The sequence below is a fragment of the Xyrauchen texanus genome, chromosome 36, assembly GCF_025860055.1.
Source record: "Xyrauchen texanus isolate HMW12.3.18 chromosome 36, RBS_HiC_50CHRs, whole genome shotgun sequence".
Taxonomy (NCBI): domain Eukaryota; kingdom Metazoa; phylum Chordata; class Actinopteri; order Cypriniformes; family Catostomidae; genus Xyrauchen; species Xyrauchen texanus.
Genome location: NC_068311.1, coordinates 11,485,191 through 11,511,734, shown reverse-complemented (window position 1 = coordinate 11,511,734; position 26,544 = coordinate 11,485,191). Strand labels below are relative to the sequence as shown.

Sequence of the window (26,544 nt, the reverse complement as noted above, 5' to 3'; positions counted from 1 at the left end):
GAACAGTTTTTTAAAGCCTCTGAAATGACCAGGGAGAGAAAATAGCAAATCATTTTGTACCAAAACCTCAGGCACAAACGTCAGTTTCTAGAGCAGAGTGCAGAGGTTCTAGTACACTAATTCCTCTGGTATAAAAGTTTTCATGTGCCTTAAATTAAAAAACCTTCCCTCTCTTTAAACCATGGTGTGTTCACTAGGATTCCACTTCATCTGCATAAGAAACAGAGAACTCAGAGTTATGCCACAGAATTATGACTGGTGAAAATGAGTCTCTAATTTAGAACTGTTTACATTGTGTCTGAGAGAATAACTTTGTTTTTGAAATCATCTTTGTCAGTGTTTGAATTACAGAGCTTAAATGCATGAATACATTCACATTTGAGAGAGGAAGCATGCTCATCTATTGGTCTCTTACTCTGGAAGATAGGAACATTTATTTTACACCACTAACATTAAACTAAAAGCAAAATTACACAATTAATTGGGAAAATAAGATATTGCTTGTACAAACGTCAGGAAAATACAATATACAAAAACAAAATACATGGCATATATTACCCTAACAGTCACACTAAACTTTAATGGGAAAAAACAAGAGTTTGGATTTATCATTTGTGGTTTGCTTAAAGGGTGTAACTTTTTTTCTCAATATTTTATATAATTCCTCCTATCCTATCTTAATATGTAGAGATAACTATAAGAAAGCAATTAGTAGGTTGATCGATTTCTTTTTTTATTTTTACCAAAAAGTGTAAACTGGCTTTGTAGCGCTTTTCAAAATTGCTTGTCTGTCCAGCAACAAAAACTCAACCAACGGCGTGAATGTTTGTCAGGAAAATCTTTTTTTCCCGTACCAGTGTGACATTTTGGACCGGTTTGAAAACCTTTAAAAAGGAACATCCAGGATTCAATTCAAGTTAAACTCAATCAACAGCATTTGTGTTCCGGATGTGTCATTGCAGAGTTTTGTACCATTAAATAATCTAAGGGGGTTCCATGTTGTCGTTGCTGTGGTGCAATGTAATCAGCCTCCTTGAGGTGGCCCCCTTACAGCTTGGGGCCCCAGGCAATTGCCTGGTTTGCCTACCCCGTTGCAACGTCTCTGGTTGAGACATAGCGCATGTGGAGGCTTAACGCCATTCTCTGCTGCATCCACGCACCCAACTGAGAACCACACTATAGTGACCACGAGGAGGTTAACCCATGTAAATCGACTCTACCCTCCCTAGCAACCTGGCCAATTTGATTGCTTAGGAGACCTGGCTCAAATACTCAGCACGACCTGGATTCAAACTCACAGCTCCAGGGGTGGTAGTCAGTGTCTTTACTTGCTGCGCTACCCAGGCCCGACATTACTTTTTTTTTGACCACTTGTTTTAAGATTAATTGGAGAAAATGGAATGCCCAATATGGCATATGTAGAAAAGGAAGTCCAGCATTACAGGTAAAAGAGCAAATCACCTTTTAGATACAGACATTACCTGTCAGTCAACTCCACAACACTCTTGCGCATTAGCTGAACCGGCCTGAAAAATTGCGTTTGTTAGCATGACCCGAGCTGAAGAAGCACAATTTATGATGCCATTATTGTCAAATTGAACTGCCGATTTATAATGTCCATTGATCATAATTAAAGACTGTTTAGCTCAAGACAGACCACTTGTATTAAAATTAATGAGAAATTTGAACGGCCAATATGGTGGATGTCGAAAAGGAAGTCCAACATTACAGGCCAAAGAGCCAATCACCTTTTAAATAAAGACATCAACTGTCAATCAACTCCACAACGTGCATGCGCATTAGCTAGAACAGCCAGGATAGTGTTTTTTGCATGAACGGAGGTAAAGAAACACAAAGTATTATAACATTGTTGTCAGAATTTACAGCTGATTTGAAATGTGTTCTCCAATCATAATCTTAACCAAACGTTTAGGAGATTTTGGTCCATCCCCATTCAAATAAATATGCACTTGTATCCATATAAATAAATAAAAATAGTTTATAAACAATTTTTATAAAACCGACTTGCCTTGAAAGGGACTTTGGATAGTGAGAAACGTTCAAATAGAAGTGAATGGGACAAATCTAAAAACGTTAAAATAGTTACAGGTGTACAGCCACAAAACAATCAATATGCGTTTACGTTTAAGTATGATAGAAACTGCTTACTAACCTTTTCTGTGTAAGGTAATATCCATTTTTTTTTTACTTCCACTGTAAGTGCCTAACTGTAACAGTGAAATAAAGATCATTTTTCAAATGCTGTTGATAGATCTTAACCCGGAATATTGCTTTAACTTCGCAATTCCGTTTAGTGACGCTAAAGTTGCAGAAATAACACTTTAGCTTGAATTCCCATACATTAGTGTTAATCATTTGGATTATTCTAAAACATTGGAAAACAAAAGAATAAATAGGTGTATCCAAACATTTGATGGCAAATTAAACTTTTCACTCTAAAATAACTCATTGACTACAACAGATACAAACCATGCTGAAGTGTCCACTTCAAAACTAAAATACAACATAGAATGTTTTTAACAACTTTATTCTCTTTTTTCAATAGATCTGTACAACCAAAGAATCAAACCTTTTAATGAGTCTGGCCAAAAAAAAACAACAACAAAAAAAAAAAACTGACCTGTACATGTCTATGTAGAATTGCTTGCACTCTTAAATACTCAAATGATTAATTATCTAGCTAAGCAAACAGTGCAAACCATTCCTACCAACAGAGAACAAACAAGTACATTATGGAAATGGGCTGTGGACAAAAACATGTTCCCTTTTTTTCCCCTTACATATACACCTGGACAAGTCTAAAATAGTGTGATCTTTCATTACAGGAGAGCTGGGTAGGAAAATAAAGGACACATTTTCACTGGTGGTAGGAAACCATGTCAGTTAAGATTTGAGCGCATAATCAATAATTTATAAGAAAATGCAGACCTATATATAGGAGATTGAAAGAATTCAGCTCTGAGGTCAATATGGTTCCTTGATCATTCACCTACTATACTGCAGGCTGACATACAGGGAAATTCTACAATAGGCTGTACACACTGAAACAGGTCAAGCACATCCATTCCAAAAAGAATATTAATAATAACTGTCCTGTAACACAGAATACGGTATCAAATGAAGAGCTCATACCTGAGATGGTTGCAAGACACTCCAGAACCTCAAACATTTGAGAGAAATATTGCAGAAAAAAAATAATGTAGCATAACCGAAAAGTGTTTGCTCGTGCAGTGCCACTCACAGAATTCGAACCCTTTTTTAATCGATTTTACTTTCAAATGCTGTCAGTTTTCGTATATTAAGATCTATTCTACTGCTAGTGTGCCGTTTTACCATTTCAAAATAAACGGAACAGTCTGATTAAATGTAAAGTTCACCCAAAAATCAAAACAGTCATCATTTACTCCAAATCGGTATGATTTGCTTTTTTCCTCTGGAAAACGAAAGGTGCTGTTAGGTAAAATGTTAGTCTCAGTGACTAGTCGCTTTCATTACATCTTTTTCCACTTACAACGAAAGTGAATGGTGACTAAGGCAGTCACTCTCCCTAAAATTTCCTTCGATTGAGTTTGAAACGTCAGGAAAATGAATAAAATAATTTTTATTTTTGGGTGAACCACCCCGAACTACCTTTGTCAAGAAAATTTCAGTCTGAGGCCAAATATAAACATTGTAGGGGTTTTACAAAGATTCAAACGCACCCAACTATAATAAAAAAGCTTCGAGGTGACACTGATAAATGCTAGCAGACATAATGTAGGACTTTAGAACCAAAAGGAGTCTAAAACTGTAGTGCTAACAATCAAAACCAATTAGACAACCCATGACCAAGCTAAAAGCCATAAAGCAACAAAAACAGACATTCTGGAGTTCAACAAACATTAGACTAGAAATATTTAAGCAGCAGAAAAAGTAGCAAGTTCTAGCCAAAAAGTAATTAATCCAACAGAAAATGATAAACAATGAAAAAAAAAAAAAAATAAGAAGAAAATTAGTATTTAAATTACAGATACAGTCATAATGCAGACTTAAATCAGATACTACGCAAAACCAACATAAAAAAAAACAGTGCATAAGGCTTAAAGCTTTTATCTTTTTCAAGACCAGTGTATTGGGAACTTTTAATAGCCAATTGGTGCATGAATGCCAGGTAGGTTGATTCCTATGATTGGAGAGTGTATCACGATATTTACAGAATGCAATATGTAGCAGATGTCAGTAATGGCAATTAGTATTTATTGAACATGGTTGTGGGTCAGAAGCTAGACGTGAATTTATTGCACGACTGAGATCTGAGCGAGAAGAAACCTAGCGACTCATAACACTTACAATGATGCACAGTGAAATGCGAATGCAATGTGTGAATCGACACAGTGTACAATGCCAAAGACGTGCTTTGGAGCAGAATTACATGCTTACAAAAACACAAACAGATCCATTCGTTATATGCAGTTCATCTACCCAGTAGGGAAGCCCCGCTGTCCCGGTCACACAGTAGTGTTCTTGTTTTTGTAATAGTTCCTTCGGGCCAGACATTTTTGTGTCCACAGTTCAGGATGGGTGTAGGATGCCATTTTGCCTTCCATTGCAGTACCAATTCAAGCTCTAGTGATGCTCTAGGGCTGGAGGACTCAAGTGAAGTGTTCCCTAAAAAGGCTCAGAGGCCAAGATGGCCTAGATGTCTCTTGGATTAACAGACTTTGAGTAGAAGTAAATCAAAGACCGTGTGACCTCAAAGTGACGCTTGGTGTCAGGCCTATTCCTGTCAAAGGCAGATTGCAGGAAGAGTACTAGAGATCCCGAGTGTGGTAAAGGGGGTGAAGGGATCGGTTTCGTCTCCCCCTCTAAGGCCACACTGTTATACAGACAGACATTATAATGGAGGACTTGCAGTTGTTCTTCCTTAGAGTGGTCTAGAGTCAAACCCAATTATTTTGCTTTGGCTCTAAAGAACCATTCCTTAAAATAATTAATTGCTTCCCACAACCAACCTAGTTGGAAAGTGAGACAATGGGACAAAGCCACGAAAATGGAGGAACATCATGTCAAGTAGTCCCAACATTACAACAGCACAAAGCTTTAACGGCACAAGTTATCTCAATTAATCTTTTTTGTTTATCAGTTTTTTCATACACAGCAATGATAATCCGGGTTTGTGCTGGAAGGAGTCTGGTCGGATGGAGAACGATTAAACTTTATTTAGTACCAATTTTCAAATCTACAAGAACACAGATTCAAGAAACTTCTATCATTATTGGGTGGTCATTGACACTTGGTTCTCTTATTCTTTTATACAGCAAATAGATTTCTTATGAAAGGGGTAAAAAAAAAAAAAAAAGAAACAGGCATGGACAGCAAACCAAAAAACAAGAAATTCTCATGGCCAGTGATGTGCACTTCATAGTGGGGTGAGGAGGACAGAACCTGCAGATCTTTATGATGTGTGATGATAATTAGGGGGCAGGTGGGCAGAGGTGAGTGAGGAGAGGAGGAACGAGGGAGTACTGACTGGAGGATCAGAAACTGTCCACCCAGGTGCCAAGACCTCGCTCTGCCAAAGTGCGGTTCAGCAGGACCAGCTATAAAACAAGAAACAATAATATATATATTTTTTTAAGACAGGACGATGCATGAAACAGTGCTCTTTAAAATGAGTGACAATACAAATGAAAATCAGCATTGAGACTGGATGCAGTGTTTGAGTTGGCATGTTAAACATCTCAGTATTTCACATGCAAATTTTACACTTTCTCTATGCCAAAGTTCAAGCTCAAAGGTATTTAAATACATGGCTTCAGCGACAGCATTTGTGGCATTAATGTTGATATCCACAAAAAATGATTTTACCTGACTCTTTTTAAAAAAAATAAAATAAAGATAAAAAGAATTTCAGTTACAGTAATTTACACAACGCACATTACACAATACAATGCATTCGATTTCAAATCTATAGCTACACGCCTTAAAATATTAGACAGGTTAAAGCGAGACCAATATTTCGACTCCTGTCATGACCATTTAAAGCCAGTAAATGAAAGTTTCTTCAACTTGGGGCAATTTCATGTCCTAGCCTGGGTTTATTTTTTTTACTATAAGGTCACATTCAAACGGACATAGAAGACATTTGAAAGTACCAAAAATAATATTAGGGCCATGGTAAAAACTGTCTATGTATTGATTTTGTTGTAGCAGTGACCCAGACCATTATAAAAATACAAATTACTACATGCATTACATATCAAAACAATGATGTTGTGAAAGGTGCTATACAAATAAAAATGACTTAATGTAAATAGTTAAATTAAAAAACATTTCTACATTTGTGTGAAAATTATTATATATCGTTTTAAATTGCGATTAAGAAAAATGTACGCTTTACATTTTTTAAATTAAATTGCATGCGTTAATTGCGACAGCTCTACTTTAAATATAACATGCTCAGCACACGAAATCAAATGGAACCGAACTCAAGAGCACAAGAGGAAGTTATGGAGCACAGAACCGCTCTGAATTTTTTTTAATAATGCACTAACGCAATACAAACAGGAGCACAAAACTTTGAAGTGAGCAGCACAAGCAGACTATTTATTTAATTATGTCACAGCCCTTTGCAGTTTAAAAATCACATAATATCGCAATTTTCTTACCCCTTTTCTCCCCAATTTGGAATGCCCAATTCCCAATGTGCTCCAAGCTCTTGAGGTGGCAGAGTGACTCGCCGCAATCTGGGTGGCAGAGGACGAATCTCAGTTGCCTCCGCGTCGGAGACCGTCAATCCGCGCATCTTATCACTTGGCTTGTTGAGCGCATTATCGCGGAGACATGGCACGTGTGGAGGCTTCCAGCTATTGTCTGCGGCATCCATGCACAACTCACCACGCGCCCCACTGAGAGTGAGAGTCACATTATAGTGACCAGGGGAGGTTACCCCATGTTACTCTACCCTCCCTAGCAACCAGGCCAATTTGGTTGCTTAGGAGACCTGGCTGCAGTCAATCAGCACACGACTCACAACTCCAGGGGTGGTAGTCACAGTCTTAACTCGCTGAGCTACCCAGGCCCCCACAATTTTGTTTTTACTTCTAATAATTGTGCAGCCCTACATGCCATTTGGCCAGTAAATTTATTAGGAAGTGCAGCATAATACATGGTGTAATTTGTTTTATAAGAATTATAATTTGATGCTCGCTGACTATGTAAGAGATGTGAGCAAATCAAATGACAGCCTAAACCATCCACCTAAAACATCTGTTGCGAATCATGACTTCTTAAGACTTTTATCTTAGTGGAAAACTAGTAAAGGTTTATTTAGGATGCATAAACTCCATGTGGCAACATATGTGGAAAATCCAAAAATGTGTAACAAAATCAACAAGAGATTCAGTTGACCTGTCATCATGCATTTGTGACAGGTGCTGTTACACAGAAACAGAGATGTGATAATGCTAGTTTATGAAAAATGTTAAAAATAAAAAACACTTTCAAAGACTTTGAAACCCCTGATTTAAGAGAAAAAAGAAAAAAAAAAGCGTGTACATGCACTAGGGGTGTGCAGCGAAGCCATTATCTGTATTTGTATTCGTATCTGTCATATGACGAAATGATCTGTCTCTGGGTTCGGATAGAACTGGGTGTGGACAGGGCTTCAACCGGAAGTGTGTCAAAACTAAATGTTTCTATTAATAAAATATGCCTTGTATATGACTTTTCATAATAATAGCCTAATAATAATAATGCCTTGTGTTTCCCTGCCTTCGGCCCGAGACAGCTGGGATAGGCTCCAGCACTACCCACGACCCTGCATAGGACAAGCGGCTATAGAAGATGGACGGAAGGGCTGAAACGATTAGTTGACATTATTGAAAATGTAATCAACAAAAATGTTCATTGTCGAATAGTCGTCTGACTACATTTAATACAACATGAGATCTTTTGAAATGCTAATGTTGATGTGGGAGAGCAGCACTTCAGCTCACACTTGATTGAGGAGAGGAAGAAAGAACAGATCACAGTCCAGGCGCACTCCAAACTTTCCAAACAGATAAAAATGTGATGTAGATCACAGAGTATTATAAAACAAAAATGCTAAATAAGTAAAATACAGAAACGGTGTTGTCGTGAAATAAAGCGGAGATGTACCTGGTGTTCCGCTTGAGCAAAACGTGCCTGTCAGAGCAGCTAAAAAGGAAACACTACGCCGTTATATACTGTATTAAATGCATCATTTATTGAAGTTCAAATAATAAGGAAGCGGGCTGTATAAATAAGCACAAACTCCGAAACTGGCACCCACTGTGCGGTCAGAGACGCTTGAAAAACAGCGAGATAGAGTTTCAAACTTCTCCCAGCTGATGCGGAGACGCTCATCACTGGTGCAAACTTGCAGCAGCTAGATTTTGTTTATAGTGATTGCTCACGACATAGTGAATTATAATATGAGTGTCACTACCCACTACTCATTACCATAATGTTGGCTCCACTTAAACTTTCCTCTGACGCACGCACCGCCCAAGTCTCACCGCGCCGCTTCTCGCCACCGAGAGACGCTGGCTGTCATAAAAAACGAATGACTTCCTGTCAATTTGACGCTCTCGATACAAGAGCCCATTATACAAACCAAATAATCTTTTTTGGTTTGTTTCTAATATAAATATCTAAAACTCCTCAAATGTACGTTTACTTTAGCAGTTATACTGCAGAAAAAAAAAACAATTGTTATCGGAGAATTTGGAATAAAATATTTTATTAATTTTAATATTTAAATATTTTTAAATATTGAAAAATCCTTAAAACAAGATACATTTACCTGAGAAACAACAAATAAGATATTTAGACTTGATTTTAGAACAAATATCTTGAATAGGAGTATATTTTTTCTTTACTGCACTTGCAGAAGTATGAACAAGTGAAAACATAAATTTATATTTAAGATGCATTCTCTTAAAGCAAGTCTAAATATCTTAAACGTTGCTTCTCAAGTAAATGTATCTTGTTTTAAGGATTTTTAGACAATGTTAAATAAAAAACAAGACAAAAACACTTAATAACAATAGGATTTTTTGCAGTGAAATTTCTAATGAATTAAACAATAGAAATCCAAGTAGTTTTACCTTTAATTCAATGATTGTCATTTAGAGGTATTTTTAAAAGATTATTTTTTTTCCTCTTTATTGTTAGTAAGCATGTTTAATACAACCTTTTAAGTAGGGCACAAGCCGAATAGTCGGTTAAGAGCAAATGATTAATCGTTGCAAAAATCGCCTGAACAGTCAAATAATCGTTCTAATAATCGTTAGATTAGTCGATTATAAAAATAATCATTAGTTGCAGCCTTAATGGATGGATAATAATAATAATAATTATTATTATTATTATTGGCCCAAGTCTGTAAAGGATTTTTATGATAGGATGCCATTATTTATTTAAATAATAATAACAGTTACGTTTATATAGTGCCTTTCCAGTTCAAGAACACTTAACATTCTCAAATTTAGCACAGTTTAAAGAAAAAAAACAACAGTTTCAGTTTCTTCATTTTACATGAGGAATATTCCTAATAGATGAAAACTCTATGGAGCATTTAAACCTTTGTTGCATTTTAACTGTTTTTCAGAATAAAGTCTCAACCAGTTAATACCTTGATCGCTGATGTAAATATAAATATGGTCAACTTTAAGAGACTGAGAGATGGTCTCCGAAGTGAAATCATCCCATCAGGTCAGTCATTTAACATTACACTCAGGTTTAGGCTATAGATGAATACATGGGAATCACGTGTAATACATTAACATAGAAATATCAGCAAGTGGAAAGTGCATATGATGTTGTATCTTAGTTAATATTACACTTGACAAGCTCCAGATGCACACAATTCACAGAGACCACAAATGGAGTCGAGACTGCGCCCAACTGATCTGAAATTACACCGTGTGCATTTTCATTCATATGGTTTGCATTTCAGAAATATTGGCTGCACAGATTCATAAATTCTTTGTAATTTTGGATATGCTTATTTAAAATGTCACTTTATCCTTGGACTTCTTGGACAATCAGTCATACAAAAAGTTTTTTTTAATTATTCGGATGAATCAGTTATTCGTTTTGAAATCATTATTTGTGCCTTTCAGAATAAGGTATTCGGCTATGGGGACATCCCTAAAATGCACATACTAAACATACTGCAGCACAAGAGGGAGGGAAGAGAGAGAGAGAAAAAAAAACCACTCACCTCCTCTCCCACCATGTTCCACATGTGTACTAAAGGAAGTCCTGTATTGTTGTCATAGTTGATGACCTACAACAGAATTTTCCATTAAATTAGCGCCTATTGAATGTAAACACATCCGTTAAATGAAATATCCGTTAATGAAACACTCACCTGTGCCAGCAACGGAACCCCTCTTGTCAGTTCTTCAAGTGCTGAATTGGCCTCAGCGGAGAACCTGTCCTCTCCTAATGCAGATGTGAATATAGTAAGATCAAAGATGGTGAACACTGGCATTAAGATTCAACTTTAGATTTAAAAGAATAAGCCAAACCTGGAAGTGGGGCGATGTTGTCCAATAGCACTTCTGTACCTTGAAACGGCAATGTCACAAAGTCCGACCTGGTGAGTAAAGTTAAGTGAGTCTACTGTGGTCACATTGTTAAAGGGTTAGTTCACCCAACAATGAAAATCCTCTCATGATTTAGTACCTTAAAGCCATTCCAGATGTGTATGACTTGCCTTCTTCCGCAGAACCAAAGTGAAGATTTATAGAAGCACATTTCAGCTCATTTTGTCAATCCAATGCAATTAAACGGGTGCCATTAGACTGCTAGCTGTCAAAAAGGCATATTTAGGCAGCATAAAAGTAATCCACATGACTCCAGTCGATCAATTAATGACTTCTAAAGCAAATCAGTAGGTTTGTCTAAAAATAATTGATAATTAAAATAAATAAAAATACATAAAAAAAACCTGCCAGCAGTCAGAGCATCAGTGACATAAGCAATGGAGCGTTCACGCGATAAGTCAGAAGCACGCAATTTGTATAAAACAGAGGAACGAACGGCACACAAGAGTTAAGTCCATTCAAACAGCAAGCACTGCAGTGGGCGAAAGCAACAATGTAAAGATTTTAAACTTTTTAATCAATTTGTTTCTTACACCAACCTATTGATTTGTTTCAGAAGACATTCATTGATCAACTGGTGTCATGTGGATTACTTTTATGCAGCCTAAATATGTCTTATGGACCATCAAATAGCCAGCAGTCTAATGGCACCCATTATCTTGCATTGTATGGACATAAAGAGCTGAAATGTGCTTGTAAAAATCTGCTGAAGGGGAGTCAATCATGAGAGAATTTAAAAAAATTTTGTGTGAAGTATTCCTTTAACCCTATAGGAGTATTGACGAGGAAGAAAAAAAAAAAAAGTGTGCACTGGAGAAAAGGAAACAAACCTGATCTGACGGAGAGCGTCAATCTTGACTTTGTCATAGCCTCCGTAATCTACATATCGGATCTCTACTTCATTTGAATCTTTGTAGAATGAGATAACCTGCGCTCGCCACCAGGCTCCCTCGACAGCTGGGGCCGCACAAATCACACCAACTGAAAAAGATGTAAGAGGATGGGAATAATGAAGTCTCTCTGTAGACGTAGCAGATGAAAATATAAAAAAACAAAAATATTTTGCCTTCAACTGGTGATGGCAGGGCGGGCGTGCCAGGCTGTGAGTAGCACAGGAACATCTGCTGGTCCAGGCTGCGCAGGGCGTGGTATGTCGGGTGAGTGTGCTGCTGGACAAACACATGACCAGCCGAGACAATATTCACCACAATCACCTCCACAGTCACCCCGTTCGGCAGCAGAAGCTGTGAAATACAGACAGAAATACAGACAAAAAAAAAAAACCCAATGCAAATGTGGAGAAATTAGGGCCATTCAGATGGGACGCCTGCTTGAGTAAAATAAAAAATCTAGAAGCATCACAACAAATTGTACAGAATGGAGGCATCTCGAGACAAATGTATTATAATTTGAGGTTCTTTTAACTTGACACGTTGTCTTAAAAGTGTGGCACCAAGGCAGCATAAAAACAAACCAAAAAAAGCAATGGGGCACAAAAACAATTAAGCCAAGCGCACGCTACATGACTCAAGATCGTCTCCTTTCATGTTTTGAGTCGGCGACTTGTCTGCGACAATAAGTTTCAGATCGCACAACCAATGGTCATGTAGTGTGCACATTTCTGTGACTTGCCCAGAATAGTCGCAGATGCTACAATGAATTTCAAACCTGCTTGAAATCTGGCAGACGTGTCATCAGGTGTGCGCATGGTCCTGACGAATGAGACCAACGAGCAAAAGCCAATGAGAGAGAGAGCAATGCATTGAGATAAATTATAATAAAATAGCCCTCCTATCTCATTTTCAGCTTAAATTATTTTTATTTTCCATTCTAATATACCAAGTGCAATGCAAAAAATCCCAAACCCAAAAAAAACAGCGCCAGCCTTTCTATCATGTTGATTTTTGCCATGTCATCATGAATAACACAGTGGTGGACAGTAACGAAGTAAATGTAATTCGTTACTGTACTTAAGTAGATTTTTGCGTATCTGTACTTTACTGAAGTATTTAAATTTGGGGAGACTTTTACTTTAACTCCACTACATTTCAAAGTCAAATATCTTACTTTTTACTCTACTACATTTTCAAAATCAGTTGTTCCTTTTTATTTATGAGTGGATAAAAACGTAACTGGTCAAACGAGCCACCAATCACAGTACAGCTGTAGCGCTTTGTTTTGAACTTGCCTTGGCGGCATCTACTAAGCCTGAACCAGGGTGCGTTTCCCAAAAGCATGGTTAGCCAACTATGGTCGCAAGTTCCGTCGTTATCATCATAGTTCAACGAGTCGGTGTTTCCCGAAACCATCGTTCCAACGAACATTCGCAAACAGCATCGCAGAGTTGTGTGGTTGGAACGACAGCTCTCGACCTGTGGTTAGAAGCAGAGTTTCTTGTTATTATAACATGTGGGCTTAATACATTATTATCTCGAGCCAAATAAGCAAGATGCCATTCAGTACAATCAGTATCTTTTATTTAGAAGACATACAAATGTCCTTTATGTCTAGTTTGTCAATAGATTTAAAGCACCGTTTTTGAAGAGTGCGCATGTGTGAACGTGCTCTAGTGCGTAAGAACGAGCCTATGATTGAATCTGGAAATAAAGCAAATAACTGAGAAAAATATGAGAGAGTCCTCAGATGACATGTCCGTAATTTATAGCAAAACATCTAGCATTAATTCGATCGCAAACAGATTCATTAAAAGTAGTTTTTACTCCACCACATGTGTGACATCATTAACCAACGTGGTTGAACAACCAATTTGCGACAATACGGTTTCGGGAAACAGTCGTGACTAGCAAGTTGATTTCTTCAACAGTGCATCGTACTACGGTAGTGGAGCAGCAAGTTACGTCGTTGTACGGGAAACGCACCCCAGAGCCGTTAAATATGAGAGTTGCAAACATAGACGGTTGCGACAGTGATCTCGTCGCCGCGCGGTCACGTGATTCGTGTAGCTCTCCCAAACAAATTGGGTTGTCAATTATTTTAAGCGGGGCAGAGAGCAGCAGCTATTATTGCAGCAATTATCGGTAAATATTGACGCATAATGTACATTGCTTATTATGTTGACACTAAAATGACTTGCATATAACAGCATTTTTTTTCTGGGGAGTAGCAGAAACACTGCATTAATATGTTTTTGTGTTTAATTTTGGAGGGAAATTGGCTGCTCCAATAACATAGAATATATATATATATATATTCTATGTATGTGTGTGTGTGTGTGTGTGTGTGTATATATATATATATATATATATATGTGTATGTATGTATATATATATATGTTTAATGGCGTTGTGCAGGTTTATGTGAATGTATCATAACATTAGGATGTTAATAATTATAACCATAGACACTCGAGAAAAATATATACAGTAAATACTGTAAATGTATTATATCTTATGGGAACAGTCCCCTTCCCTCCAAAATTAAACACACAAAAAATGTATTCATTTCAAATATATATATATATATATAGCTATACATCTGACTAATTCATGTCATTATTAATAGATTGGTGTGCCAAGAGTGACATTAGTCTTCATGTAGACTGAGTTAAGCAAGAGTCTTGTGACAAATTATAATAGGACATTATGGCCATAAAAAAAAAAAAATCACAGTACTTGGATACTTAAGTACATTTGAAGGCAAATACTTTTGTACTTTTACTCAAGTGAATGTTTAAAGGCAGCACTTCTACTTTTACTTGAGTAATATTTTACCTTGAGTATCTTTACTTTAACTCAAGTACATGGTATGTGTACTTCGTCCACCACTGGAATAACCTCTCTTGTTGCTATGTGCTTGGTGAATGAATATCAGGCTATCTTTTAAACCGCGTTTTTGTGCACTATTCGATTTGTTGCTGGTTACATGCGAATTTAAAAAGGAAATAAACATACAATCTAAGAATAATAATAATTAAAAAAAACACATCTACAAGAACTTCACAGATCTTTTTCAGTATGCCTGATATCAACATGCAATGACCAGATGAAAAGCACACACATCAGGCAGTTCACATTATGTATTCCACTAATAACTCAGAATTCTGCTCCAATTGTCATGTTTGTGCTTCGATTAAACGCAAGTAAAATTATGAAAACAACACTTTTTGCTTTATTAACATGCAGTAATACACTGTTGCATTACTGATTGATGTATGCGCTCATGGAATCAGAGATTCTCTCCTCGAAATCTGAACACAAGCGGTTAAAAAAAGACAAGTTCTACTTGTGATCAAATCCCCAAAACGCATCTTAATACTTGGTGCAAACAGGGTTTCAGTCTGTGAAATGGTCATGTAGTTGATACTCCCAGTTGTGTAGTGTGCACACCACCACAACCGAAAACAAAAAACTGTGACTCATTAAGTGTGTGCAGGTCCGAATGCAAGTCATGTAGTGTACGCTTGGTTTTAATAAACAGCCTAGATGGACACAAAAGCAAATTGTGTGAACAGACCCTTCATTTACGGATGTCTTTGTCACCCATTACGGTGAACGGAATCACAAAAAGCACTGCGATGAGCTGTTATAAAAATATGTATCCATCAAGGTGGACCAGTCGAGAGAAATGTAGATTGTCAATACATTTCAATCAATACAGAAATGTTCCGATAATAAATTGTTCCATCTAAACCAATCTTACCCAGGAAGTCATGGGAAGGGAGGGCAGTGTTAGCGGTGGGGGAGGTAGAGCATACAAATTGGTCAGGTCCAGATCTTTGAACTTTTTCCCGATTAGGGCCAGCGCCTTATCGACCTGCTGCTGGGTCCCTAAGAACCAATCAAGAACAGCAAATAACAATAGTCAAGGAGGTCATGGCTAAAACCCTAAGAACATGAGTAAAGAGAATTACTCACCTTCTATATGGCAGATCTGGAACTCTTGAGTGTAAGGCAGGGTTGAAATGTAGATCTTAGAACCGGAGCTTTGCTTCAGGAAGCTCACGTATCTCCCTTGTTTACCGATTAACCTTCCAACTAGATGCTGCAAAAACAGAGGTGGACCACAGAAATAAGTGCAAGTTTTAGACGGGTCATGTGAGGACAATGAGCTTTTTTCCCCACTTGGATCGTCATTTACAACTGTAACAATATATTGTAGCCTTTGCAAAGAGGCTATTACAGAAGAATGGGACAGCCTGTGTATTATGCTTCCAAGAGCTGTTTTTCATTTCATGAGCAATGGTGGTGTTTTTTACAACCACAGATGCAGATAACAGAGTTTAAGTATATTGGTCAAAGAAAGAGTGAAAATGGTCATGGAAAACTAAATTACAATTGTTTTTGCCCAAAAAAACTTACTAAAACAATTATTACTGAAACTAAAAATGTAACTACTTTATAGTTATTCCTATTCATGCTATAATAAGTTAGAGGTCACATACAGCTAAAAGTACTGTAATGACATTTAATTCAGATCCCCATCCCACCCATTTTTTCCTCAGAAGTCTGCTAAAGTGGTTTGAGGAAAAGCTTTGAGGTAACGAATCTGAAACAAAATAAAAAGGTCTAAATGGGAAACGCACCTTTGGCACCTCAATCTCCCACACAACAAGCTCTGAACTCTGTGATTGACAGGCCTGGCTGGCACTCGGCTGGCTGTCTCCAATCCCCAAAGTGGAACAGCTGTCCACTGAATCCATGCTATTCACATCTGAACCTGTTAAGACAAACAGTCCCATCAATTTGGTCAAATTTAAACAGTTGTAACACTTATTTAATTGAATTAAATTTATAAAAAGAAAGAAGATTACCACTGGAACCAAAACTTAAAATTAACTCCACGTCATCAAATCCATAGTTTGTATTTTGTTTCCAAGAGAAAACAAACGGCACTAATGCTCCTGACAACATTACTGCAAGTCATACATTGACAATTTTCAGGGGCATTCTTTCACAGACCAAACGCAAATGTCTGCTAAGTCAGGTCTCTATTGTTTGCCAAGCAACTAAGGGGTAACAATAACAAACATGATGGACACATATGAGAAGGTCCTGTGCCAAAGAAAACAATCAGCCTTTTCCATCTGGCCAAGAAAAAAACATGACTATTTTCAAACTAGAACCATTTAGTTGAAATAATGCCTTTACAATAGAGATATAGATCAAATATAGTCAAAACACTTAGAAACATATTGAGATTTAGCTATATTACGATCTCTAATTGCAAACACCACAAATGCACATTTACCAACTTGTAAGCATTTCAATCAAAATATTACTTAAAATACCATCAAGGTTGCATTTAATATCCTATATAAATAAAATAGTTTTGTTTTAAGCTGAAGAACTAGTTGCTGTTAGACTTCACATCTTTAACAGGTCACACTATGTCTGGAGGAGGGTCAGAGTGCAGCAGCAGCTGCAGTGTCAACACCTTACTAGAGCTCAGGCAAATCACTCACACACACACACCCCACACAGGTGCTTCCTGTCATCAAACAGGAAAATGCTTGCCCCTGCTTAAATGCAAACAAAACAAATATCATAAATTGGCCAGTAGGCCAGTATCGTGACATTCCATTAAGACAGTGTGGCATGAAATAACTGATGAAGCTCAAATCTAATCAGGATAATGTTCTGTTAAATACTGAAGGAAGATGCGCAATGGCACATAAGTGCAGAGTTTGAATCAAGATCAGAGACCTAATGTATAAAACTCTACTTAGATTTCTCCCTAAAAATGTGCGCAAGCACAAAAGTCAGATTTTGCGTAGGCACAAAAAACGAAAAAAATCTGATTTATAAAACCGTACTGACGACAGAACCTGCGCATAGTTCCCTTAATAAATCCCTGCTAGCGGAAGATTGTGCATTCATGCACGTGATACATTCCCCATCCCACCTCCTCCCCAAAATAACCATATATGGATTTTACAATGCCTGTTTTTACTATGCATATCCTTATATTCATACAATTACCATATACATTTCACCATCCAGTCACGTGATTACTGCGTTTAACGGTACAAGAAACTGTATTATAAGAGATAACACCGTAAATGTCACATGTGCCAAAAGGTTAGATGCTGCACCACAAAGAAAAATTCTTTATTAAGATGAACTTGTTTTCAAAGAATATATCTGGAATATCCCTTGGCAATTTTGCTTCTCAGAAAACATTTTAAATAATTTGAAAATGTGCTTTCATTGAGAAGTTAAATATTTAGTACTGGAAACAAAATGAAAATTATTAAAAAGATTTGTGCAGAATTGTCTGCCATCATCGGATTACTCAGATTTAATATTTTACATTCAAAAAACAGCTGAACGGCAAATGTACTTTTCATAATGTTTTTATTAGACAAGAATGAGGGTTTCTTTGCGATGAGGGTCGGGATGAAGTGGAGCAGGCAGCACATTTGATGCTTATTTTGTGCATTGCTGTATCTGTTTGCAGCTGTACAATACTGTTTCTGATGAGACATGTCTCTCCAATGGTCCATTCGACTACTGAATGTGGCCAGCAGTGCCTGTCTTTTAGCTACTGTCCGTTTTACTGAGCCATTTCACGTCAGTCAGAGTCAAGTTCGCATCACATTACAGATAAGTTTTATTCAAAAACTGCACTTATCACAGTATATGATTGTAATAGAACAGAAAATCTGAAACTAAGAAATCTTAACTGTTATTTTTATTTTCTGCATGTTCCTTCTCTATGATAACACAGGAAAATTCTCCAAACGCAGCTCATTACAAACCAATATTTCCCTTCTACAGCTTATATTTGAATGCCTTTTTAATTAGTTACATAAAAATAATATAGCCTACTATTGGATTGATAACGATTACTTTTTTGTTCTAAATGTGAATTGTTTAAATCAGTCTGTTAAGTTTATTATTTGTCCAGCTGGAGTCGCCAATTTACACAAACCAGTAAAAAGAGTGCGTACGGAAAGTCTGGACGGTGCGCACATATTTACACTTAAGTTTATTTTTTATAAATCCCGATATATGAGTGGAAAACTTTTATACATCAACCCCCCCCCCAGATCAGTATTTGAGTATCAACCAGATATTACAAATGTAGTCGAATGCAGTCCACAATACATTAAGACAAGTGCACAACACAACTTGCGGTAGGCACCCTGGTGTGCAAACTGCATGACTGATCGCAGACTGGGTATATCAACTACACAACCATTCGTTCATGACTGAGGCACTGTGTGTGTACAATGTACACCTGGAATTAAGATTTTTTGGTGGGACTTATTTTTTTCACATGGTTTTCTCTTTTGACCGCTAGTGTTCAGATTTTAAGGGGAGAGTATGAATTTATCAGGACATACACCCATCATTAAGTCTGTATATTAGTGAATGATAATGAAGAGCAAAATCAGTGCAAAGTTTCTCTTATACGCAAACATAACATTCAAAGTTATTTTTTGTCATACAAAATAATTTTTTGTTCAGCTGCCATAATTTCTCATGGATGGTGGAGCCTTCTAGACTTTGAGTATTCTCTTTTGCCCTTGAACACATAAGGATAAGTTCGACGCATGCGCACCAAAACTGGTTTTTGATACTCTTTTTGTGCAGTCAATTTAAGGTGCATGTGCAGACGACATGCAAAGATATGGACTATCCGTGGGTGTAGAAAAACTGGGCTGCAGGTGGAAAGTTTGTGCGTACTGTGCTGACGACGCAATTTACATACTGGTTCAAGGAAAACTGAAGTATACTTTGGCCTTTATAATGAAGTGTCACTCACCTCCAGATTGGTCCGCTTCTACCTCGTTAGCGGCGTTGTTCCGAAGACCCATGCCATTCAACCGTGCTGCTTCACAAATCGTAGCCACATTTTCTGTGGTTAGTGCAGACTCCTGAGGGGCAGATAGAGCAGAACTCTCCAGTAGCCCATCTCCATTACCCTCTGAAGCCCTATGTGTCCCTGAAATTTGAATGAGATCCTCTTTGCTCTCAGACACAACTGAGGATAACCCTGTTCTATGGAGGTCCTCACCACTAATTCCATCCTCAGACTGGCATGTACTACATCCTGAGTCTTCAACCAGAGATTCCTCTGCCTGGAGCTTAGCCAGAACCGGTGTCGACTCCAACGGTTCCCCAGATGACATTGTCAACAAGCCTCTTTCCTCACTCTCAGTTCTCCTCTTGTCATTCTCTGGTATCTTCCAGAGAGACGGTGCCAGACACCCGTTTACCATCTCTTTTGCGATCTTTGCCGACTGGGACTCTGTGTGACTTTTTGAAGCGCTTTCCAGAGGTACACATAGCTCCTTTTCTCTGGTGTCTTCTTTTCCATTTACAGCCAGTGTGCTGCTGTCAACAGCTTCTGGGCCCTTGCTGTGCCAGGACTCACAGTTATTGACCGCCATGACCTCCTGGGTGGCTGCCGAGATGACCTCAGTGATCAGCCCTGCTGCAAGACGCTGGAGCTCCTGCATGTCTGGACTGGTCTCGGACGGCAAGCCCAGGTCTCCGTTTTCATGGTGCCGAGCCTCTGTGGAGCTTTCTGTAAAGGGTGTGCTGGTGAAGTAGGACAGGGCCAAGGGTGTTTTTCGACTGATGTTCTCCAGCTTCCCAGCCTCGTCCTCAGTTGAGGATGTAGTGGAGGCTAGCTCAACATTTGTCAAGTCGGCACAAGTTGGTGCAGTGGTAACAGCAGCCACCTCTCCCTCGGGCTCAGGTCGCTCCACTTTGGACAATTCTTCAAACCGCTGCCTGTTTAGTGGTTCCTTTTCACCCTGCTTCTTAATTGAGGCAGTATTCCCTGGATCTATTGCTTTTGGTATCTGGCTTGAGGGTATGCTTTCAGTTGCTGTCTCTGGTCCCTTGTGATGATGGCTCTCCTCCACTGTTTTTGTTGGGGTTGAAGATGAGACAGGAGATGTCGGCCTGGTGGTCTCTGGGTTGCTTTGTTGGGGGACTGATTTTGTATTACTCTGAGAAACACTTAGCTGTCCACTCGCCAAGACAACTGGAGGAGCGCCAAGAGCCTCTCCCGAGGTCCCTTTTAGCAGTGGTGTGTGAATCTCTGCTACAACTTCCTGCTCAACAGGTTGTTGCTCTTTGGCTTTGACTCTATCTCGACTGGTTCTTTGATGTGTGGTGCTTTCTGTGGGACAGCCCTTATCGACCATCCCATTGCTGCCCTCCCCAGAGGAGGTCCGCAAGCCCATAGCGGAGCCCTCACTGTCGTGGCTGGTGATTTGCTCTTTCTTGCGGGAGATGTACCACCACCAGCCTATGAGCGCCAGCACTCCAGAAAGCGTATACGGAACAAAGGACCGGAACCTCAGTGGCATCTCCTCTGGACCCTAGCAGCTACACCTGTGGGGCAACACAAGACAAGATGTTTAGTGCCAAAGCACAGTATCTCAGCACTGCAATTTCTCATTACATCACACTGTGGTTCTTGAGATGCTACATTCATGGACCGTTAAAACAGACAATAAACTTCAACGTTCAAACACTTCAATATTTTCAGAAAGTAACATGTGTACTGAAAGATCACAATTATTGGCATATGGCAAAATAAACTCTGATAGCTTGGAGCCTTGAATTGCCCTGAAGAGGCTTATTTTGCGATAGTGAGCATGTTTAAATGCACGATCTTACATTACAGCAATTATGCTTAAGCTGACAACATGTGTTGGCCTTGTAAATGCCTAAAAGCGGTTTCATTTATTGAGTTGAATTCATAAGCGGTTTAAGCATAAACCAATCGGCACTCATACATTTTAGCCCATTACCCTGATTTCGCTCATGTAAACACATTTACTGTCCTTCTTACCAGCTTATACAATGCAAACAAGTGTTGTGTGCATGCCCTTTTACGTTTGGTGTCAAAAGCAGAGAATCATCCAATAATTTCAAGTCTCATGTAAACGTGGTTTACTTGCATTGTCAGACTTTTTGAATAAACTTATTTCTGGTAGTGCATTATTGTGCATGTAAACGCACTTAACAACTGGCTGACTGTACATTAGCCCACTTATTACAAGGCAACTTCCCAAATAAATAAACAAATGGACAAGAACTATTAATTTATGTTTAAATTATTTTGCAAGAAGACTGCAGAGAGATGAGTATAGCACAGATATTTAGGAAGTTGCTTCTGACAATGGCCAATTATACAAATTAAAAGTCATTATAGAAAAATATTTCAGCACAGAGTGGTGTAATATGAAAGTTAACAATTTGTCAATTACACTAGTGGTGGTTGTGCATAAGATTTAATTTCTGGTTAAAAAAAGCATTTCCTTTGGGACAGTCACTATGGAAGAAAGGAAAGACACTCTGGTCAACATGCACTCCTTTGTCTTATTCAGAAGTATCTGTAAAATTTAGATAACTGGCTCATAGTTATACAAGTTGCATGGGAATTTAAAACATATTCCATAGAACTATGCATATTAATAATTATACAGCATGTAATAAAAATATGAAAACAGCTTATGTACTTTGCCAAGACAAGAAAGACATACAAACATACGAAAAGGGCATTTCACAAAAAAAAAAAAAAATTAAATTTAAAAAAAAAAAAAGCTCAACTTGTCTGACTACACGCATGCTATATATCGTATTGTTTGTTGCACTTGTGTGGATAAAGGGGAGAGTTCTAGGCAGCCACGCTGAAACTTCAGGGACACGATCACATGGCTGACTTTCAACCTCTAAGACTGCTGGGAGCTACGTGCCATGTCTGCCTCGCTGTTCACTGGCTGGGAGGGGCATCCTTTCCAAGTTAAAAAAAGGACATCCATGTATGCCTTTCCATCATGGGAGCAGAATAAACCAGCCTCTTGTGGGGGAGGAATACATAATAGACAAACCCCTCCAATCCACTCCTGTACATAGTTCCCATAGATAAAGCAGTTTCCATTTCTCTTCAGCTTTCAGATAGCATTTTAAAAGGCAGACTGCCTCCCTGACTTCAATGAAAACTTACTAGTGAATAATGGCAAATACCAAGTTGTGCCTCTAAAACAATTTGAGTTGAATACTTGGATTCTGAATGTGCAAAAATATGTTTTTGAAATATGTATGACATGTATTAAAAGATGGAGAGGGTGATTTCCTTAGTTAAGAAACTATCACCTGAGGATCAGCATCTGAGAATAAAAATACAAATGAAGAAAAAACTGTGGTAGTTCATTTAAGGCAAATTCCCTGATTAAATATAAAATGTCAGTAATAGCTAATACACTTATTGCCAACATTGTAGACATAGGAAGACCCCATTGTTATGAATGTGATTATGGCTAAGATTGACATTTAGAAATGAATGACATTGGATTTGAAGAGCAATATTAATTTTGTGACATTACATAGGGTATAGCTGTGGTTATCCTGCACCAACAGAAACAATATATTCTTACAACATATCAACAATGCCCATCTATAAAAAAATTGTTTTGGTAAAATCACTGCTGAACTAAAAATGTAAGCTAAATGTTACAAACTGGTGATCTTGCATGTTAAGAACCCACTAATTTCTTTACAGATTGCAAAGGAGTTATATAAAAAGGTGCACCATAGCCAATTATCCCAAATTATCCTCAAACTAGGCTACATGTGCTAAAAATCTTCAAAGAGATAGTTCACCCAAAAATGTAAACCTGATCATTTACTCACCCTCATGCCATCTCAGATGTGTATGACCTTCTTTCTTCTACTCTACTCAAATTAAGATTTTTAGTAGAATATCTCAGCTCTGTAGGTCCATACAATGCAAGTGATTAGTGAAAGATTATGAAGCTCCAAAAATCACACAAAGGCAGCATGAAACTAATACATATGACTCCAGTGGTTTAATATATGCCCCTTGAAGCGATGCAAGAACTTTAGATGAGAAACATAAGAATATATATATTTTTATTATTATTATTATAAATACCCACTTTCAGAATGTGAAAAAATTCTGGAAAATGTTTGATTTACAAAAAAAAAAAAAAAAGACAAATATGTATATGTTTCTCAACCACACCAATTATTGACCATTTGAGTCATAGTGATTATTTTATTATGCCTTTATTTTTGGAGCTTGAAAAGTTTGGTCCATTCACTTGCATTGTATGGACCGACAGAGCTGAAATATTCTTCTACAAATGTGTGTTCTGCAGAAGACGTGTAGTCATACACATCTGGGATGAAATGAGGGTGAGTAAATGATGAGAGAATATTAATTATTGAGTTTACTATCCCTTTAAAATCACTGCAGATGTTTCTTTCAGTTACATGTTAAAATGAGTAGGGAACCAAGATTGTGATTGTTCCGATTATTTTCCCCAAGAAAGTCTTTCTGCACCCTGATAAAATGTAAATACCCAATCCTTACTAAAATGTGTCAAGGTAATATTATGTTTTTGGACTTATAACATGTACAAAGTAAGTGATAGACTTTAGCTTTTCAGGGTTCAGAAAACTATACATTATGGTAATAATTCAGTACCACAAAATTCAGTATTTAAAAGGGCTATCCAATAGCACCATGGTACTGTCACTTTACTTTTTTGTATAGGTCCTCATGTCATCATCTTAGTGGTAACAATTTCATCTTAGTCTTAATCTTTAAAACTATGAATAGGCAAGCCAAAAAAAAAAAAAAAAAAAAAACACCTGATATTCTTATATTCCAAAACACCTAAAACAGTTTCTGTATTTCAGGCATTAGGGCAGCATGACCAACCCGCCATATCTCCATTGCAGTTCATTCAATACTACAACCAGTATTTAAGCAAGTCATAATAGTAATATCTACCCTGATAAAAACTGTCTCGAAAGCATGCTTCAATCAGCCACAATGACCTACAGTCAAATGCTCTGGTCTAGTGTTTGCATGTCTCCCTCTCACACATGTGGCTACGTGAAACGAGGGAAGTCTAACTAATTTGGGGCAGTGGTGGCTCAGTGGTTGAGGCTCAGAGTTACTGACCAGAAGGTTGGGGGTTCAAGCCCCAGCACCACCAAGATGCCACTGTTGGGCCCTTGAGCAAGGCCCTTAACCCTATCTGCTCCAGGGGCGCCGTATCATGGCTGACCCTGCACTCTGACCCCAGCTTAGCTGGGATATGTGAAAACTAATAAATTTCACTGTATATATGCAAAAAACTGTGTGTATAATGTGTGACCAAAATAAAGGATTCTATTCTATTCTATTCTATTCTATAATTTCAACCCGCCTTTCACCTTCACACGAGGTTAAATCAACGTTCGTGGAGTTAGAGGCGCTCTCGCTGTCATATTACGGTATGAGCGCATGCGTCCATGTGAGCGCGCGAGCGAACCCCGTGTGAAAAAGAACTGAGAGCGTGCTATACGGTGGCCGTTCGACCTTGGGAGAGGTGTACATGTAACGGTCACCGCAGTCAGTCAATCGCGCAACACGTTCCGTACACAAGTCCGTTTAGCATAGACTCACCGTAAGCGGCTTATTAGAGCTACTGCTGCATTTAGAATACAAAAGCAAACCTCGAAACACTCGCGTTGCGTCCGGTCTGAACGGCCAATTTAGCACCCACGCGCTAGTCTTTCGCAAACTGCTGTACACCAGAGGTCCCGAAAAGTGACATGCCATGCGCGATAGTAGTGCACGAAAAGGCGCATTAGCGCCACAGCGAAGTCATTGATAAAATATGATACCATTAATGATCATATACATACCGTTTTATTTCGCCATACACCCACCTCGAGGTTGCAATGTATCCTTCGTGTGTTAGCAGTCAGGCTAACTGTCCACTGCTGCTATTGGAGACGAAAATGCGTCCATTTACTAAATAATAAAGCCCAGGCCTTCTGGCACGAACGAGGCCATGTCAAAATATGTCAAATTGGTGGTGAATAAATAAGGGAGAGCACAAATAACCAGTTAGCGAGGTGATTGTTAACCTACACTGTGCGTAATAACGCGCGGTAGGCCTCGGCACTGAATTAATTACAACCTAGTACTGTCATTGCTTTAGTCATGCAGTCAAACAAATATATTGGCTTTAAATACTCAATTGCACAGGAGTAACATTCCACCATGTCCTCTATCTTCAGAGCATCCTTCAATTATCCACGAGTTCACAGAAACCGGCTTGGTACCCAATTCAGCTGGATAAAGGTGCGAACTGATTTAGTCCACTACACACTTAATTTATGCCTAGACAAATTAACAAAGCTGGAACAATTCAAGAGGTAATGCACTTGCCCAGTTATATTAAACGAGTCACCAAATGATTATAAATTCCAATAGCCACATGCATTATTTTTAATTGCAACTATAACCCAAATGACAAAGCCTGCCCAAATAGCCAACGTTAATGCAGGTGTAAAACTTGCTTGCCATCCAGATGGGTTGAAATCGCATGTAAATGAGGCAACCCACAGCATATGCACGTTAGGTACTGTGGCTACAGCATTTCAGGGGACTGAGAAGCCATAGTAAATTACCTAACAGTGCGCTCTATATAGTGGATTTCACTAGTGCGATGTCACACATAAAATGGTGTGCAATATAGTTGGAATACACTTTCAAACGCATCCATCAAAACCGGTGACATTGTATAAACGAGCCTGGATGTGAAACAGAGGGCAACGCGAGACAGTAGGACTTAGCAGATAGACAGGCGGCTAAAAATGGACTCCCTCTCTGCGCTATCGGCGTCAGCTATTCAATATACAGGGTCGAAGCAATACACGGTTTATACTCACTGTGTTTATGCGTCCTTCGCACCGCCACCGTGAACTGCCTCTTATTATATTAACGTTACGTATTCAGGGCCCAGCACACTCCCAACGTGTCCCCCCCGCTCAGTGTGTGTATGTGTGTCTCTTCCCCACGTGTTGACCGACCGAACGCACACTCTAAAAACAGAGAAGCATCAGCTGATCAAATCCAGCGAGAACTCAACACACAGGGGTTGAAATCTCGCGATACTATA

At 38.4% G+C, this 26,544-nt stretch overlaps 1 protein-coding gene across 1 annotated transcript; it reads right to left on the bottom strand.

Annotated features, from left to right (window-relative positions):
* Positions 1-623: 623 nt before the first annotated feature.
* Positions 624-26,457, bottom strand: LOC127630123 (A-kinase anchor protein 1, mitochondrial-like). The gene is made up of 11 exons (XM_052107561.1): positions 26,315-26,457; positions 19,365-20,947; positions 16,180-16,313; positions 15,512-15,638; positions 15,297-15,424; positions 11,704-11,881; positions 11,468-11,618; positions 10,560-10,627; positions 10,400-10,473; positions 10,250-10,315; positions 624-5,600 (listed from the first exon to the last, which is right to left on the bottom strand). Exons 2-11 carry the CDS (start codon positions 20,920-20,922, stop codon positions 5,538-5,540), a joined length of 2,547 nt encoding a protein of 848 aa, XP_051963521.1. The 5' UTR covers positions 20,923-20,947; positions 26,315-26,457; the 3' UTR covers positions 624-5,537.
* Between the last annotated feature and the right edge of the window lie 87 nt (positions 26,458-26,544).

Coding starts and splice junctions, on each gene's coding strand:
- LOC127630123 (XM_052107561.1), bottom strand. CDS start 20,922: ATGCCACTGAGGTTCCGGTCCTTTGTTCCGTATACGCTTTCTGGAGTG. Junction 16,314..19,364: donor AGAAGCGGACCAATCTGGAG/GTGAGTGACACT, acceptor TTGTCTTAACAG/GTTCAGATGTGAATAGCATG. Junction 5,601..10,249: donor GGAACATGGTGGGAGAGGAG/GTGAGTGGTTTT, acceptor CTTGTTTTATAG/CTGGTCCTGCTGAACCGCAC.